The 16,815-nt window shown below is 37.5% G+C and overlaps 1 protein-coding gene across 1 annotated transcript in view; it reads left to right on the forward strand.

The window, feature by feature from the left end:
• The window catches only part of LOC119799131 (A disintegrin and metalloproteinase with thrombospondin motifs 20), a 103,359-nt gene that overhangs the window by 45,816 nt on the left and 40,728 nt on the right, over window positions 1-16,815 (forward strand). Inside the window, exons 9-20 of the mRNA XM_038308911.1 lie at window positions 2,039-2,205; window positions 2,370-2,499; window positions 3,784-3,910; window positions 4,023-4,233; window positions 4,328-4,492; window positions 4,599-4,769; window positions 6,069-6,188; window positions 7,303-7,410; window positions 10,098-10,262; window positions 12,191-12,460; window positions 14,731-14,892; window positions 16,545-16,721. Coding sequence (XP_038164839.1) covers window positions 2,039-2,205; window positions 2,370-2,499; window positions 3,784-3,910; window positions 4,023-4,233; window positions 4,328-4,492; window positions 4,599-4,769; window positions 6,069-6,188; window positions 7,303-7,410; window positions 10,098-10,262; window positions 12,191-12,460; window positions 14,731-14,892; window positions 16,545-16,721 — 1,973 coding nt within the window. The remainder of the gene's footprint in view (window positions 1-2,038; window positions 2,206-2,369; window positions 2,500-3,783; window positions 3,911-4,022; window positions 4,234-4,327; window positions 4,493-4,598; window positions 4,770-6,068; window positions 6,189-7,302; window positions 7,411-10,097; window positions 10,263-12,190; window positions 12,461-14,730; window positions 14,893-16,544; window positions 16,722-16,815) is intronic.

The following is a 16,815-nucleotide window of genomic DNA, read 5'->3' on the forward strand; positions in this document are numbered from 1 at the left end:
TTTGCCTCTCCAACCCAGATACTATTCTGTTGGCACTTGGTTTTCATCCATATTATTTGCCCATGTAGGTTACCAGTATTCTGTTGATAACCATTTAGATTCCACTTTCAGCTGTTGCTGACACTGGATGTAATGCATTAGTTGCATTGTTGCCAAGCTACAGACACCACAGCCAAATTATTTGTGGCAATAACTGGTTATTTTAATCCCACCTAGCACTCTTAACACTGCCAATATTTCAAATATTTGTCAGCTGCTGTATTAGAAAAAACAAGACTTGTTTTATGCAAATGTCAAGGACTTATTTTGGGAAATCAGATCAAAATCTTGTTTTTTTTTTCTGCTTGGAATAGAAACCCCTTTATAATAGTCACCCTGCATTAAAACAAACTGAAAGCAGATGGACAGCTGAAGCAGAGCTGAGAAAGCCCTGCAAGCTTGTTTTGAGGCAATAGGCTGGGATGTGCTGTCAGACGCAAAAAGAGGACATCAATACAATGATTGAGATAGTCACTGACTACATTAACCTCTGTGTAGATAACACTGTCCCCAACAGAACAGTAAAATGCTTCCACAACAATAATCCCTAGATCACCAGTGATCTAAAGCAACTACTAAACAAGAAAAAAAGAGCCTTCAGGGAGGAAGATGAGATAACGCAAGGAGAATTTCAGGAAGAGACTGGAAAGCAAGCTCTAGGACCATATCACTGATATGATGATAACTGGCTTCATGCAAAAGTAGGATCAGACGAATGGAAGTCTGGACAAAGCCAATGAACTGAATACATTATTAAATAGGTTTGGTTCAGGCAAATGTCAAATAGACATTCTGCCCTCCCTTGATACAAATTTTCTATTTAACACCTCAAATTTTTCATCTTCCACATCTGCCATGGAACCGATCAGAAGATGCGGCTGGACCCTCTGCCTTTCACCTATCAGTAGTTCTCTAGATGGTGTCAGCAGATAACAAAATAAAAAAGATGGAGCCGCAGACTAGTCGTAGCTCCCAGACTGATTTATTTAAACGGAGCGGTGGGGGTGGTGGGTATTACTGTAGGTTTGGGTGGTGAATAAACCAAATTGGGAGCTTATGTGTGGACCCATCCTTTTCATTTTGTTATCTGCTATATTTTTGTGGTGCAGCATCTATAGACAGACCCATTTCATCTGCAAAAATACTTGGACGATTCTGAAATCTTTGGATGCATTAGACATGTGCAAGACGCTGAGTACAGGCAGCAGGTAAACCACTTTGTGGATTGGTGTGGAAGCAATCATCTAATACTGAATGTGAAAAAAAGGAGATGATTGTAGATTTCAGAAGACACAAGAACAAATGGAATCCCATCAACATCGATTGGGGGTCGGAGTGTACTATAAATATCTTGGTGTTCACCTGGACACCGACAACTGTAAAGTCGTCTATAAGAAGGGACAGAGCAGACTGTAAGGAAGTTTTAGATGTTTGCTGCAAGAGGCAGATGATCTCCTCTTAGTCTGTTGTGGAGAGTTTGATCTCTTCTGCCATCATCGCTCAAGGTAACATCATCAGAGCAAATTACTTCAAGAAGCTTGACAAGCTGAAAGAGGCCAGCTCTGTGCTCCTCTAGAACCTCAAGATATGATTTTACAAAGAGTTCTTCAGATAAACAACATTATAGACAGCACAGTACCTGCAGTAAAATGTAGGGTTTCTTATACAAATATTGTTTATGTGGATGAAGAAGTAATGGTAGAAGGTTTCTGAATAAGCCATACACAATTCAAGATTTAAAACCTAAAGAAGCACTATTCTGGTATTGTAGAAAGGAGAAAATAAGCCCCATAGAAGGGTGAAACCTCTTCTGATGATGCATACAGCTTTGCTCTTCCAAATGGGAGATTGGCTCTCAAAGCAGATAAACCCCAGAGATGATCAAACTTACATTTTCCAAAATTCAGACTACAGCAGAAAACTCATGGATGAGTTTTATTTCTTTTTTTTTTTTTGCTCAAAGATAACCTTAACTTTTCTAACTCCTTTCTCATTCCAGCTTTATCTGACAGCCAGTCCAACTTCCTTCTGAATGGGAACTTTGTGGTGGCGATGTTCAAAAGGGAAATCACCTTTAAGGGAACAGTCATTGAGTACAGCGGCTCAGATACAAAAGTTGAGCGTATTAATTGCACAGACCGCATTGAGGATGAGCTCATTTTACAGGTAATAATATTTTTGCATGGCTCCTAGATTTACCAAAGCAGTCTTATTAGAATCTTCTTTTTAATATTTACCTCTGCACAATGTTTCCTTTGTTGTTACAAACTTAGTTTAATCCCTCCGTTTAAAGATATTATGTCTCAGTGTGGACCCCATTGTTTCAACAGGTCCTGTGTGTGGGAAACCTTTACAACCCAGATGTGCATTACTCCTTCAACATTCCCATAGAGGAGAAAAGGGAGCAGTTTGTGTGGGATTCCTCAGGCGCTTGGCTTGAATGCAGTCGCCTGTGTCAGGGTAAGACCTTGGCTCAGCTTTGAAGGCTCCTCAGCTAAGAAAAGAGGAATTCCATTTATTCTATCTATTCTATAAGTAGTATAGATGAAAATAATAATAATAATAAATAGGGATGCACGATATAATCGGCCCCCTATCGGTATCGTCCTTAAAACTGAATATCGGACATCGGCCGATATTTAACCCGATATTTGATCAGCTTCTGAGTTTCTAAAGTCTAAAAAAAATAAAATAAATACTACTTCTCCTTCTTCCTCAAAAACTTCTTTTTTACAGACTTAAAAACTTCCAAAGACGAGGGAAAAAATATTGATACATTAAAATATCACAATATCTTCATATGCTGATATATTGCCATTTAAAAACACCATATCAATCTCTTTTACCAATGAAATATTGCTATATGTCATCGTTATGCTACGAAATGCCCCGAAAATTCAAAAAATTTTGCCATATTTTATATGTTGATATATTGATGCGGTATCAAGCTATTTTACTTACAAAATCTCACAAGAATTTGCAAATTTATCACAAGAGTTTGTAACAGAAAAATGAAATTTAACGAGATTTTGAAAGTAAAATATATCAATACCGCGTTTTTAAAAATCGATTTGATATCAGCATATGAAAATATATTTGAGTATATTATTTTTCAAAGTGTCAGAAATGGATAACAAAACTGCTATTTTCAATGACTACTTATTTTTGTCCAGCTTTAACATCGGTATCGATATCGGTTATCGGCTACATGAGTTTTAAAATATTGGCATATCGGATATCGGCCAAAATCACAATATCGTGCATCCCTAATAATAAAGCTTTATTTATCTCACATTGGAGAAATTTAACCTCCAATTACCAGCGGGAGGTCAGACCCAGCGTTTTTTGTCAATGGGAAGAAAGCCAAATGCCGGTTTTTAGCAGGTCAACCCATGTTTGAAAAACCAGGGTTAACCTGCTTATTTCAGTGGGAAAGAGGTTTATGACTTTCCAGTAGGATAACTCTGCATTTTACCCCTGTCAGATCTGGCCACCTTTTCTGTACCTGCTAGAAACAGGCCTCCCCACAACATTAGCCCAATGTTTCATGATGTTAATGTCTGTTCAAGGTACCACAAAAAGTGTTAGGTGTAAAACTGTCGAGCACCATGTAGCCATTTAGACACCAATTTCATTTAGGTGCAAATCTAGTAGGCACATTTTGTGGGTTCTTGTTCAAAAAGTCTAGAGTATGGTTACAAGATGCCCTCTATTGCCACTCTTCATTTTTTATTCTCTGTTCAGGTGAAAGACGACGGAAGACAGTTTGTGTTCGGAAGAGTGATCACCTTGAAGTGTCGGACCAACGCTGTGAGCATTTACCTCATCCAGTTGCTGTTACTGAGCCATGCAACTCTGACTGTGAAGTCAGGTAGGAATTAGGGGAAACAACTCAAAATTTAATCAACATGTACACCCACAAAGAAGTCCGACAGGTACTTTCAAACTTACAACCATTCTTTTTAACCTTTCTTTTCTCTCAGATGGCATGTCACTGGAAAGAGTGAGTGTTCAGCTAAATGTGGCCCTGGCTACCGCAGCCTTGATGTTCAGTGTATGAAGTATAGCCAGATGAAGAGAATGAATGAGAGGATGGAGGCTGGCGTCTGTGCAGACATTACAAAACCTCAGACGAGAGAGATTTGCCACGGGGATTGTCTGCTTAAGAGCTGGCAGTACAGCGCCTGGTCACAGGTAATCTTTGCAGAAAAAATTGTATCTAGATAAGACACAAAGCTACAGTATGGCCTCACTGCAGAAGATCCATTAAAATAACCTTCCTTTTCAGTGTTCTAAAACCTGTGGACGTGGGATCCGCCACAGAGAGTCTTACTGCATGAACAACCTGGGACGGCGATTGGTAGAAAGAGAGTGCAGTGAAAACGAGAGGGTGGTAACCGAGCCCTGCAACGACCAGCCGTGTCCAAAATGGACTGTCAGTGAGTGGAGCGAGGTGAGCCCTCACAAATACACGCTAAAAACATTCATCATTTTTGTGGGGGGTTTGTAGTGCTCCATTTGCAGTGAGTAAAACTCTTTAAATCCCTAAAAACCATCAGTGTCTGGTGACCTGCGGGAAAGGAATGAAGCACAGACAAGTCTACTGCACCACGGAAGCTGGGGAGAAAAAGCTAAGCGAACATTTCTGCGACCCGTCCAGTAAACCATCCACCGTGGGGAGCTGCGAACTCCCCGGGTGCGCAACATGGCAGGTCGGCATCTGGGGAGCGGTGAGTTCAACAATCATACACTCATTAATACAACTTTCTCTGGAAGAAATGCCTACAGTGCCTAAGGTGACCTTTATGAAAAATACACGTAGTAATAGATGCTTTCTGAAAATTAAGGGTTTTTTCAGTTGAAATTTAGCAAGTCTTTCCCTTTACATTCTATAATTTTTAGCACGAAAAAAAATCATTTTGGAACTTACCAGGCATTTTCCTGGAGTCTTTTCCCTTTATCAGGTATGTCACAACAACAAGAATAGAACATCAAGAATAGACAATCGCTCTTTCTTATTACTTTACCAGAAACTACCAGGTATATTGCTAGTTTTTTTCGTAATACATTCTAGTAACTTAGACAGTAATTGCAGAATGTCTGAGAATTTCCCGGAAAGGAACCTTTAATTTGTGGAAGGCGACTTTAAGAGTTCAGTCTTTAATGCTGGAGACCTCGGTTCTGATCCTGCTTGTGTTACGGTTGACATCTGGTGCAAAAACTTTGGCAAGTCCTAAAAACTCACTGTGGTAACCCCTGAATATGGCAACAGCTGAAAGGACACAAACAAACCTTAAAGTCTCAGAAAGTCGTTTTTTTTTTTTCAGAATAAACCTTTAATAAACAGTATTACTTAATTTTTTCGCCATTTAAAATTACTGCTTCTTTTAATTTATCGACTGACTTCTACGTCATCTGATAGATAAACTCCATATACCCCCTCTGCAATTCTAACGTCCATTTTCTAAGAGATTCTTCTAATTCTGTTGGAAATACTGAAATAACATTCTCTCACACATGCAGCACCAGGTTCTCTTTTTTCGCTCTTGTCATTCATATGTTTAACTCTCAAACTTTGGATTTAACTCTATTTAGCCAACTCAGAAAATATTTCTTTGCAATTCATTCACTAGTTTATATGTGTATGTGTTATTCAGCTTTACATGTTTATGTAAAGTAAAATAGCCATATTTTTAGAGCTGGAGGATATCTACCCGTCTTTGCTTGTTTGATTGTAATTTACTGGTCAAATAAACCAATCCCAGCACTTCCTCTACTCTTGTGGTATTTCCAGACGTAATTGAGTGGTATGTGAAGTAACAATTAGGTGAAGAGTCAGGTTGATTCTGTGTGTAAATGTATGTGTCTGTATATAACGGGATGTCAGAGTCCTAATCAGCCTCCCTTTTACAGGCCTTGACTGAGCTAATGTCTAAAATATTGACCTCAAAAAACAAACCGGCTTTAAATAGCTGTTTTATTATTTCTGTTTATGTTTATGTCTGTATGTGTGTGGCTTTGTCTTTCAGTGTGCGGTGACCTGTGGACACGGATACCAGATGAGGGCTGTGAGATGTGTCCAAGGGGACTATGGTGACAGAGTGGATGACAGAGAGTGCAACGCTGCAGCGAGGCCCAGAGACACTCAGGTAGGATTAGAAAAATGTACTTAAAAAAAAAAAAGACAGATAATTTAATTGGACCAAGCAAATAATTCTGCTTACACTCCATAAATCTTTGCAGATATAAAATGATATATTGTATTTTAAGAGATATGATGCACCTCATTGTGTTAAAAAAAAAAAGATTGTATCTCAATCATACAAAGATTTTATATATATATGTATATATATGTATATTTATTTATTTGTGTAATTCTTATCTCCAGTGAAGATAAATATATTTTTGCCTTTTTACTGACACAAAATATTGCATATTTTCCTTATTTTGCAAACAAAATACATTTTCATACCCATTAGTGTTTTGAGCTGGTACAAAATAATGTCTTGATAATACTTTGTAACATTTTTGTTCTGCGTGTATATTATGTAGCAAAAATAATCTAGATAAAAATTTGCTTATTTTAAAAATAATTCAATAGCCTGATAAACCAGACTAAATGTGAGATTAAATGTGTAATTTAGTCTGGCCCTGATGAATGAGACATCAGAAGATTGTTGATGATAACAACCCGTTCTTTTTCAAACTGTGTCTGTGCCTATTGGCCAACGCTCTGACCAATGAGCACAACTGACTGTGACGTAGGAAGCGCGACAGAAAGCTGGTGGGGGAGTGTAAACAAACAGCCTGTCAGTAAAACGGTGAATACGTCCTTCTTCAAAATGAATGAACGTAGAGCCTCTTCCTGATCATGTTTCAACAGAAATCCCAAGTCTAATCCTTCCAAAACTGATTCCAAAGCTGAGTCAAATGAGAACTGTTCAATAGTTGTTGCCATCTTCCGTGTTGTGCTTTCTCCAGCGTCACGCAGCTTAGTCATCACACCCTCAAAACCCCGCCCACTTTGCATCCAAATATCTAAAACACATGTTTGCATTGTGATTGGCCTGCCAGTTCTAGGGCCTGGGGCATTAATCGAGGTTAGACCACTTGCAGGTAAAAATGATTTTGGCCGCTGGCGGGTGGGGCTAGTTTACTAGGCTAGTAATTCAATGCAATGCTTAAGTCTGTTAGTACAATACTTAAGTTTACCTAAGAAGCAGTTTTGATTTTTTAAGAAGTAATTGTTAACATGTTTTATAGGACTGTGAGATGCCTGCGTGTCCACGAGCCTCAGGACCTCAAATTACACCTCGGCCTGATAACTCTGTTCAGCTTGTGACTGAGTGGAGATATGGCTCCTGGACGGCGGTAAGAACTTTCTAGTTTGATGCTTTTTTGTACTTTTTTTTCTCTAACTGGTGAATGGGTAGGTAGATAAAATAATTTATTTGGCAAAAACAACAGATTATTGGTGATTATTCAAATATTGACATAATTTTGCAAGTATGCAGACAATATAATTTACCTGTTTCTGAAGCAATAACCCACTTAGAGCAGCAATTAAGCCAGAAGGGTGCCAAAATGTTACACATTTATAGAGCAGACCATACAAAAGTTTTTGTATTTTGGGGATCTTACTGTTTTTTCAGGTACAATGTGTTCTACATTGCTGTTATTTTTTTCTTTTCTTTCGCAGCATTGTATTTTTATAGCCCCTATTTGATTTTCAGGGTTACGTGCTGAAAAATATGAATCCAGACACACATAGGCTTCTGGCTCTGGATTTAGAGGCCCCTCAATCTTCCTGATAGTTTGCATTGTTACATAAATGAGATGCAGATACAGTTTCAACATCACCATACTGTTTCTACAGTTTAACCCTCTCTGTTAGTCAGAAAGCTCACATGAGTCTACATACTAAAGAGGATTTTCCCAATTTGGTATGTCTTTCAGACACACACAGATGGATGCTCTTGTATGCAACATGCATTCATTCTTGCATGATACATTAAGGTGTATATCCTATTCTATCTCAAATAGGTACCGAGATAAAGAGAGGTTGACTATCATACATATAGGGGCTCCTTAATACAAGTACAAATTCAAGTTAATTCTGGCTAAGGAAGACTGATGGTTTGAGAGAGGGGTTAAGGAAGTCATCTTTGTTAACCTAGAAAAACCATCTCTCAGCAGAGGAGATGCTCTTAGACATAACCTTTCACCTACTGTACTTACAAAGCATTTTTAGGAACAATACTCAAAAGATTCACACCTCATCTGACTTACACTTCAATGAGACATGACCGAAACCACTAGGGCTGAAACAATTAACAGGATTTATCGTGATTAATTGATTATTGAAATAATCGTCAACTAATTTAGTAATTGATTAATTGGTAAATGGAGTATAGAGACTCTAAAACATGCCTTTAGCTGACAGAGCAACCAACTTAGAACAGTTATTATACCAAAATTGTAAAAAAAATCTGTTAACCTTTTGGATTTAAGATTTTTAAAAAATATTTCGTCTGTCAATATGCTCTATCCAGAACACCTCAAGTGGAAAAGTTAGCGTGTAGGATTAAACTTTTTTATCAAATCCCACTCATACATTTATTGGTCGCCGCCATGTTAAACCTCTTTATTTTGCAATTGGAACCGTTTGAAATATTTTTGTAACGCCCATGTGGCATCATTATTATTTTAAATTCCACTAGCAAACTTAGAAGCTTCCTATTTCCTTCCGTTCCCCCAGTGAATCTGATTTTCTGTGTTCCTTTAATGAGGGTAACTCAGAGTAAAGTCAGCTGACTGATATCTCCAAATATCCTAAATGTTATAATAATATACCAATATTTAAAAGAAATATCATATGTTGAATGGTCGACTCAGGAAAACTACTCTCTAGTTAGAATAGGGTAATTCCTGGAACAGGCTTTGTCGTGAATTGCTTGTTTTTGATCATAATAAATAAAGCAGGAAAACAAAGAAAATAATAAAAAATAAAAACTAAAGGAATTTTGATCAAATGAAAGGACACTGCAAGCCTGGACTCCTGAAAGCATCAACTGCGAACTGTCTGAACGTGGCAAGAATAAAAACAAAACTATCCAGAAGCCCAAGCTGAAAACACACAGCTGGATGCCTGGAATTGGAAAATCACCAAGGGAGTTACTGCTTATAGAAATGCAGGCATCAGTGTTTATAAATTGAAACTTGAGGTTTTGCAGTACTTAGTTAAACTGACACAGAGAAAAGTATGAAAATATAAAATGCATTTGGGTAAAACCACACACTCCTATTCCTGTTGATTATATTCAAAGTAGCATTTTTTTTTTCTGTTTTCATGATACATCTACATAGTCCATAGTTTACCAGAGACCTGTTCTAAATCTGGAGGATTTACAGAGACCCACAGCTTAGCTAAATTTGATAGATTGGAGCAACGTAAAAATCTGACCTTTATGAATAACAAAAGATAGAAGCCAATGTTAAAGAAAAGCAAATACAAATTCTGTTTGCTAGAGTTTGCCCCGGTCAGGTGAGACTACAAAGGTAAAGCACGGTGTTGGCAGCATCATCCTGACTGGGGATCCATTGGAAAGCTTAGATGAAATCCTGATCATATCTTGGAATAGCTCTGTCAAAGTCGAGATTCTAGTCCATTTTAAGAATCCGTGGCCACATTTGAAACATGTTGTCCAACATTGTCTAACTCTCCAATTTGGCAAAAGCTGCTGATGACATTTGCAGAATAAAATATACAATAAATATGTTTCTTGGAAATAAACATCTCCCTTGTGAATTTAGCTGACCACAAATGCACTTATAGAACGTTTATTAAGTATTTGATAGGATCTTTTAGAACTGGAGGTTGTGTTTATCATTTTGGTGGGATGATAGTGCAATTTAGTTATCCATATTGAAACTTTTAAGTGACATAAATTCAAAATAATCAATTTTTAATAGAAAATTATGTTTTTCTGCTTGCACTGGATCATTAAGTATGTGCCTTTTCTGTCCAATAACTTCTTATCTTTTTTATTTCTTTATAGTGCTCGGTGTCCTGTGGCAAGGGGAAGCGCGCACGTTATGTCAGTTGTAGAGACCATCAGGGAGGAGTGGCTGATGAATCGTACTGCGTTCACTTACCCCGCCCACCGGAGTTCTCCACCTGCTTCAGCCCCTGTGGCCAGTGGCATGTCAGGGAGTGGTCTGCTGTAAGTAAAACATCTGAAGCGTACCAGTTTGATAAGCACAGGAATCACATGGTTTATATTTCAAGTTAAGTCAAAATCATCCTGAGATGATGCCTTGATCTTGGAGACTTTTTTCAATTATCATTATGCATTTTTTAAAATAATTTACAATTGTGTTTTTTTTTATTTCAAGACTTGTGATCATACAGTATGAGAAATTCCCTGTTAAATAAGCTTTTAAATCCAAAGTTAGGGAAAACTCCCAGTTGTATTACCGCAAATTGAATATACCACAATAGTTCTTTTACTTTTTTTGTCTTTTTAAAATTTACGATTTTTCACAGTTTCAGGCACAGATTTTCACATGAAAGAAGCTGTTCAAGGGAATAATTAAAAGTCAAACTCTTTTAACATTGGGGAAATTATAGATGACAGAATATCTGTTTAGAAAAACGATAGTAAATAATTAATGAAAAACAATCCTAGTAGAATAGATCAAATAATGCTCAGCAGGAATTCAATCCCCAAATAAATTTTGTCCACAAACTGAGCATTCAAATGCCTGATGGTGACCAACAAATAGTGGAAAAAGTAAAACTGACATAGTTGATGTTGATATAGATTTCTTTAGATGTCCTATCGCTCTCTCCAAATTATTAAACAATACAACTGAAATGTTTTATCTCCAAAATCATTCCAAGTCTGCTTAAACAGAAAGATCAACAAGGCTTGGAAAGCTGCTTTAATCTGACAGCACTTCACACTTACATAGCTTCTATATTTGTTTCTATATTGTAGAAATACCTGTCTAAACACATACATGTGTCATAATTGGTTTAAGCGATCTGACCCACATGCAGAGAACCACTCAGAGACTAAGGGAAAAAGTTTAACAGGTTTATTGAATGTTCATGAAACACAAAAGTAGGAGGCAGAACTCAGTGGCCTGGTGAACCGGAACCGGAAAGTCTGAAGGAGAGGTTACAGTGATCAGTTCAGGGACCGTAGGAAAGTTGACTGAGGCTTTAGGGAATTAATCCAGAGGAGAGGGAACTCGTTGGAGAGCGGACAGGTAGAAATACGTTGGACCCAGAGGAGTAAAGGAGTGGACTTTCACTTGGTTTTCCAATGAGGACTTGAACAGATCATGTGGAGCTTAACCCCTGCTCAGTGTGTACTCAGTAATCCTTCCGGGGGGAGAAGGTCCAGGTTATCCAGTTACACAGGAAAAGGCTTCCTGCCGAAGAGCAAAGACAAAAACAAGATTAGACTCAGAGAAACAAAGCTTCGGTTAGACTCTGCTAATCTCAGCTTGGCTGGAATACCCAAAACTGGCAAACACTCTGGCATCGAGGTAGAGACAGCCCGCTGCTCAAATGCTCCTCCGGTAATGATCCAATGAGCCGCAGGTGTGCAGGGAGGCCCAACGAGGAACAGGGCACCACCTGGTGGTTGAGAGAGAAAAACACAAAAACAGCCCACACAAACTGGATTCCAAACAACATGGAAAATCTTAAAAACATGTCATCTCTCTTTTGCTGTGTACTTTAGGTAGAGCAGTTTGCTGAAATTAGCAAATGCCATCATCTTTATATACTGTTGTTACGACTTGTTGGTAATTGGACTCTTAACATAGTGTATTTCAGTATGGTTCTAATTAATTACAGGCTGTCCAGACAGAAAAAATCTACAATCAGTGCAGGATTATTTTGTCGTTCTACAGAATCTAGAGGCAAGTAGAAATGCAAAAAAAAATAATAATAAATAAATAATTCAGTTATTTGCTCAAAGAAGAAATGTTGTATACTGAAAAAAGCAATTTGACATGTGACTAAGGTAAAATTATTACTTGTTACATTTTGGCTAGATCTTCTTATGCACTTTTGAAATAAATGGTTAAAAAAGTACTTTTTTGATATTTGGCAATCTCTTCCTTTTCCCTCATCCAGTGTTCAGTTACATGTGGTGTTGGAAGGGCAACCAGACAAGTGGTCTGCTCCAACTACCACCAGCCAGTGGACCAGTCTTTCTGTGACCCAGATGAGAGGCCTGCAGCTGAGCAGGAGTGCACCACTGCTCCGTGCCCATCCACCTACAACCATCAGCACATTTATGAGCAGCCATATGGATATCCTCATGATCCAGGACATCACCCGGGACACAGTAGCTGGAACGTCCCGTCAGCAGACAACCAGTGGAGGACTGGACCATGGGGCGCAGTATGTTCAGCATACATAGCATGTTTTAGACAACAGCAGTGAGGAAAATATTTTTTACCTGTACTTTGACTGTACAACTATATGATTTTGCTCTATTATTTTGTAAGTCAAGATAATCTTTGAGGTTTTTTTGGGGAGGAAGCAGATGTTTTAGGGGTTTTGATCTCTCGGAGCTGAAGGCCATACAGGGTAAAAGACTATTAGACACAGATCCTTTTTATTGTATATTGTGTGTTCTGACGATGAGCATGTTGTAAAATAAAAATCTAGATTACTAAAAAGAAAATCTGAAAGATTTTAGAACAATTGTAAATCCTAAGGTCCAATGAAGCTGCAGAACGTTCAACTTTGATCAAGTTAAAGGGTTATGTTTTGTAATCTAATATGAGTTAATTTAATTTCACTTTTTATATTAATTTTATTCCATGTTGCTAGTCCCATATTAAATAAACCCTCCCGATACCCTGCTCAGGCTAGTTTAGGAGGAAAAACTTGAAGTTTGTGCTGTCCTCCCCCACATGCAGATAGTACTGAGTGTTCTGCCTCCCGTCCACAGAGGGGATTCATCACTATAATTTGATTCAGAGCCTTCCAATTACCAATGTCAAGGCAAAAATGTTCCCTGACTTTTTTTGGAAAATGTTGCAAATGCAAAAAAAGACGCTGTTTTGTTTATAGTTATATCCTCTTGGTGGTGATGGAAGCACTTTGTCATGTGTTAATGTGTTAATGGTTAAGATTTTGGAAAATATCTTAATGGTATAATTCCATCATTGGATGAAAAAAAAACTTTTGGCCATTTTACTGTTATTTAATCCTGACTGATTCGGGAGAAAATATCAATATTAAATATTATAATATATTTTTAAAACATGAATATAAAACTATAAATCTTACTGCAATGGTTTCTTTTTATTTCGGCTTCGTCATACCACCCCATTAGATCAGGCCTTGATCAGCAAGAGTACAGCTCTGTGTGTTTTCTGGTTGTGATTTCACATCTAAATAAGGAGAAACCCTTATAGAGTCATTTTAAATGCTTTAAAGGGTTTAAATACAATAATTTTTGCAGACCATCATCAACATATTATTATCTGATGATATTGGTGGGTTAACTTCAGCTCCCTTCATCACACATAGAAGAACACAGAGAGAACAGAGAAACTGATCATAAAATAGGATTTAAATATAGGGCAATCCATGAAAAGAGAATCTGTAAAAGATGTGAGATGAAGGTAGAAGTTCAACAGCTCTAAAAATGTAGCCTGTGCTGCAGAAAACATTTCAGATCAATGGCCCATTCAAAGTCTCGGGCAGCTGTACTCCTATTTAGAACCTGTGGTGATTCTTTAAAAGTTAAGGCTGTCATATGCACCCCACCCCACCCCCCTATAATAACTAGTTTTATGTTACGTAGCAAAGAACAACTGGATAAACTGTCAGTCTTTAGGATTTCTACAGATATTAGCAGAATTAAGTTGTAATTGCAGACTTAGCAGGTATAAATTAGAGCTGAAACTATTAATCAGATTAAGCAGATTATTCGGGATTAATTGATTATTGAAATAATCGACAACTCATTTAGTAATAAATTAATCGTTAACTGGAATATTGAAAGTCCAAAACATGCCTTTAGCTGACAGAGCAACCCACTTAAAGCAGTAATTATATCAAAATTGTAAATAGATATATAAACATTTTGCATTTTGATTTTTTTTTATTTCATCTGTCAATCTAGAACTCCTTGAGTGGAATCGTTTTAGTTTTCCCCTGGTTTTAATTTCATAAAAAATCTTTTTTAAGGAACCTTTTGCTCTCCGAATGTTAATTGGGAAAAATAATCAACAGATTAATCAATTTGTGAAAATAATCGTTAGTTGCAGCCCTAGTATAAATTCAAATGAATACAAATGTGTTGAGATATCTATTAGGAAAAAAAAAAGGTAAAACTATTAAAATCTTTCTTTTAGCTTATATGTTGATGTGTTGGTCTATAACACACATTCCTAATATAATAAATTCAAGTTTTTGGTTTTATCTTGGCAAACTGTGGAAAAATGTAATTCTTTTATATGGCTCCATACATGAAGTAGCTGAAAATATATGTATGCATAATTCAATTATTTTTTTTTTTGTATAAAATAATTTTTCAGTAAAAAACTGAAAAAAAAGCAGGATTATTCTATGTAGTATGATGGTATCCCAAAGGGATTTACTTCAACCCAAATTAATATAAATAATGTTCACAGGCTTTGTATTTTTATTTTCAGTGTTCCAGTACCTGTGCAGGAGGTTTTCAGAGGCGGGTGGTGGTCTGTCAAGATGCGGATGGACGCAGCAGCAGTTACTGTGATGAACGAGTCAAACCTGCAGAGACCAAAAGCTGCGACTCTGGGCCCTGCCCTGTGTGGAACTATGGGGTCTGGGGAGAGGTGGGATGATTTTCTGACTTTGTTGTACTTTTTTCATCCCGTTTAAGACTGTTTTCCTTGTGCCTGACTTTTTAAAAGGAAAATATTTATTGTTATCATTGAAAGGCTTTCAAAGACTCCAGGGCTTATAAATTAATTTGTGTGTGCACATAACAGACATCAACAGGCAAAATTTAAATTACAATGTTAAAAGAAACAAAAGCAACTAATAGCAAAAAATACCCATAAACTGAAACAGTTGAGAAAATAACATACATGATAAGGCAATATGTTACTAGAGCATCAGGTAACTAGAGAATATTTAAAGACCAGGAAGAATAAGTAAAAATAATAAAGGATAATTGGTTATGGGTGTACTTGTTATGGTTGAGCAACAACATGCTGGCCTCACAAAACGGATAAAAGTTGGGTAAAGGGAGTAAATGTTTTTACTGGTTACAAAGTTTAAAAATCTCTGCTAAAGGTCTGATCTTTGAAAAGGGTTTGCATACATACAAACATGTGTAAGCTTGCAGGTGCAAGGCATCTTGCATGTGTAAAATAAACAGAACGACAGAAGGAAATTTTGGTTGGGTGTGTAGCATGAAGATGCAGATCACATGCCTGTAACCAAAACTCTGTTTATTAATCCAGAAACTTACTGTGGGCATGTTTTTGTCTTGAATATCCCTCCTATGTTCCTTACTGTTGGTTTTTCATCGCAATTAGGTAAGTATTTCTGTGATAGCTGGTTTTATGACTAATGCTATTGCAAGTTTATGTTAATAAAGTTGTATTGTTCCAAAAAAAGTTATAAAACAAACCACTGGACTTTGTTTTGAAGAGGTTTCGCTTCCCATCTAAAAAGCTTTCTCAATTAAAAATGTCTGAAGTAGCGTTTAAGGTGTAGGCTTATAGAGTAGTCGAAACAAAATCCTTGTTATAGTTTAGAAAACAAGCAAATTGGACCAAAAAAACAGGTCCACCTCTTAGTATTCGGGAGTCGTTGAGGACGTTGTTGGCCTCCAAAACCCAATACTGCCTCTGAAAAGGGAGTCGTTAGGGTCATTGTTGGCCTGGCTAAACAGGCGAGTTGTTTTGATCCCCTGCATGATGAAGAACATTGCGTTATGTGTTTTCGAGAGCTGAGTCCACCCCCTCTGTTTAAGTTGTTTTTTCTCTCTAAACATAAATGGCTTCCTTCACTCCCCTTTCAAACCACCTGTCTACTTTGCCCATCAAAGCATCAAACATCTTGCCTGTTTAACCAGGCCAACAACGACCCTAACAACTCCCCATTACTGAGGGGTGGACCTATTTTTTGGTTCAATTTGCATGTTTTCTAAGCCATAACAAGGCTTCTGTTTGGGCTACTCTATAAACCTAGAGCTCCACATTACTCCAGACATTTTGAATCGAGAAAGCTTTCTGGATGGGAAGGGAAACATCTCGAAACTTGAAAAAAAAATCTAGTGGTTTGTTTTTTAAGTGTTTTGGAACAACTAGGACCTGGATGACTGAGAATCCTCACCAGAAAAGTTGTATTGTTTAAATAAAACTTAAAGACAGCTTGACCACATTGGAACAACAATGGTCCTACTTCTCATAATCATTTCAGACCTATAGTCCTTGCAGCATCAGAAAATTTATGTTTTCTCTGCTGTTTTTCTCAGTGCACACAGACTTGTGGTGGAGGTAGGAAGACTCGCTTAGTGGTGTGTCAAAGGCCCAGTGGACAGAGGCTCAATGACTACAACTGTGACATCCTGGAAAAGCCGCCCGACACGGAGCAGTGCAACCTGCAGTCCTGCCCAGGCTCTGCGTCCTGGCATCGCCAACCATGGAAGCCGGTACGATAGTACTAATTTCCCTTCAACACTTACTTTCCTCGATAAGGGGGCATGACTGTGAAAAGAGATTGTGTATTATGATATGACTTCAGGC

The sequence above is a fragment of the Cyprinodon tularosa genome, unplaced genomic scaffold, assembly GCF_016077235.1.
Source record: "Cyprinodon tularosa strain WSP-4 unplaced genomic scaffold, ASM1607723v1 ctg65, whole genome shotgun sequence".
Classification (NCBI taxonomy): Eukaryota; Metazoa; Chordata; class Actinopteri; order Cyprinodontiformes; family Cyprinodontidae; genus Cyprinodon; species Cyprinodon tularosa.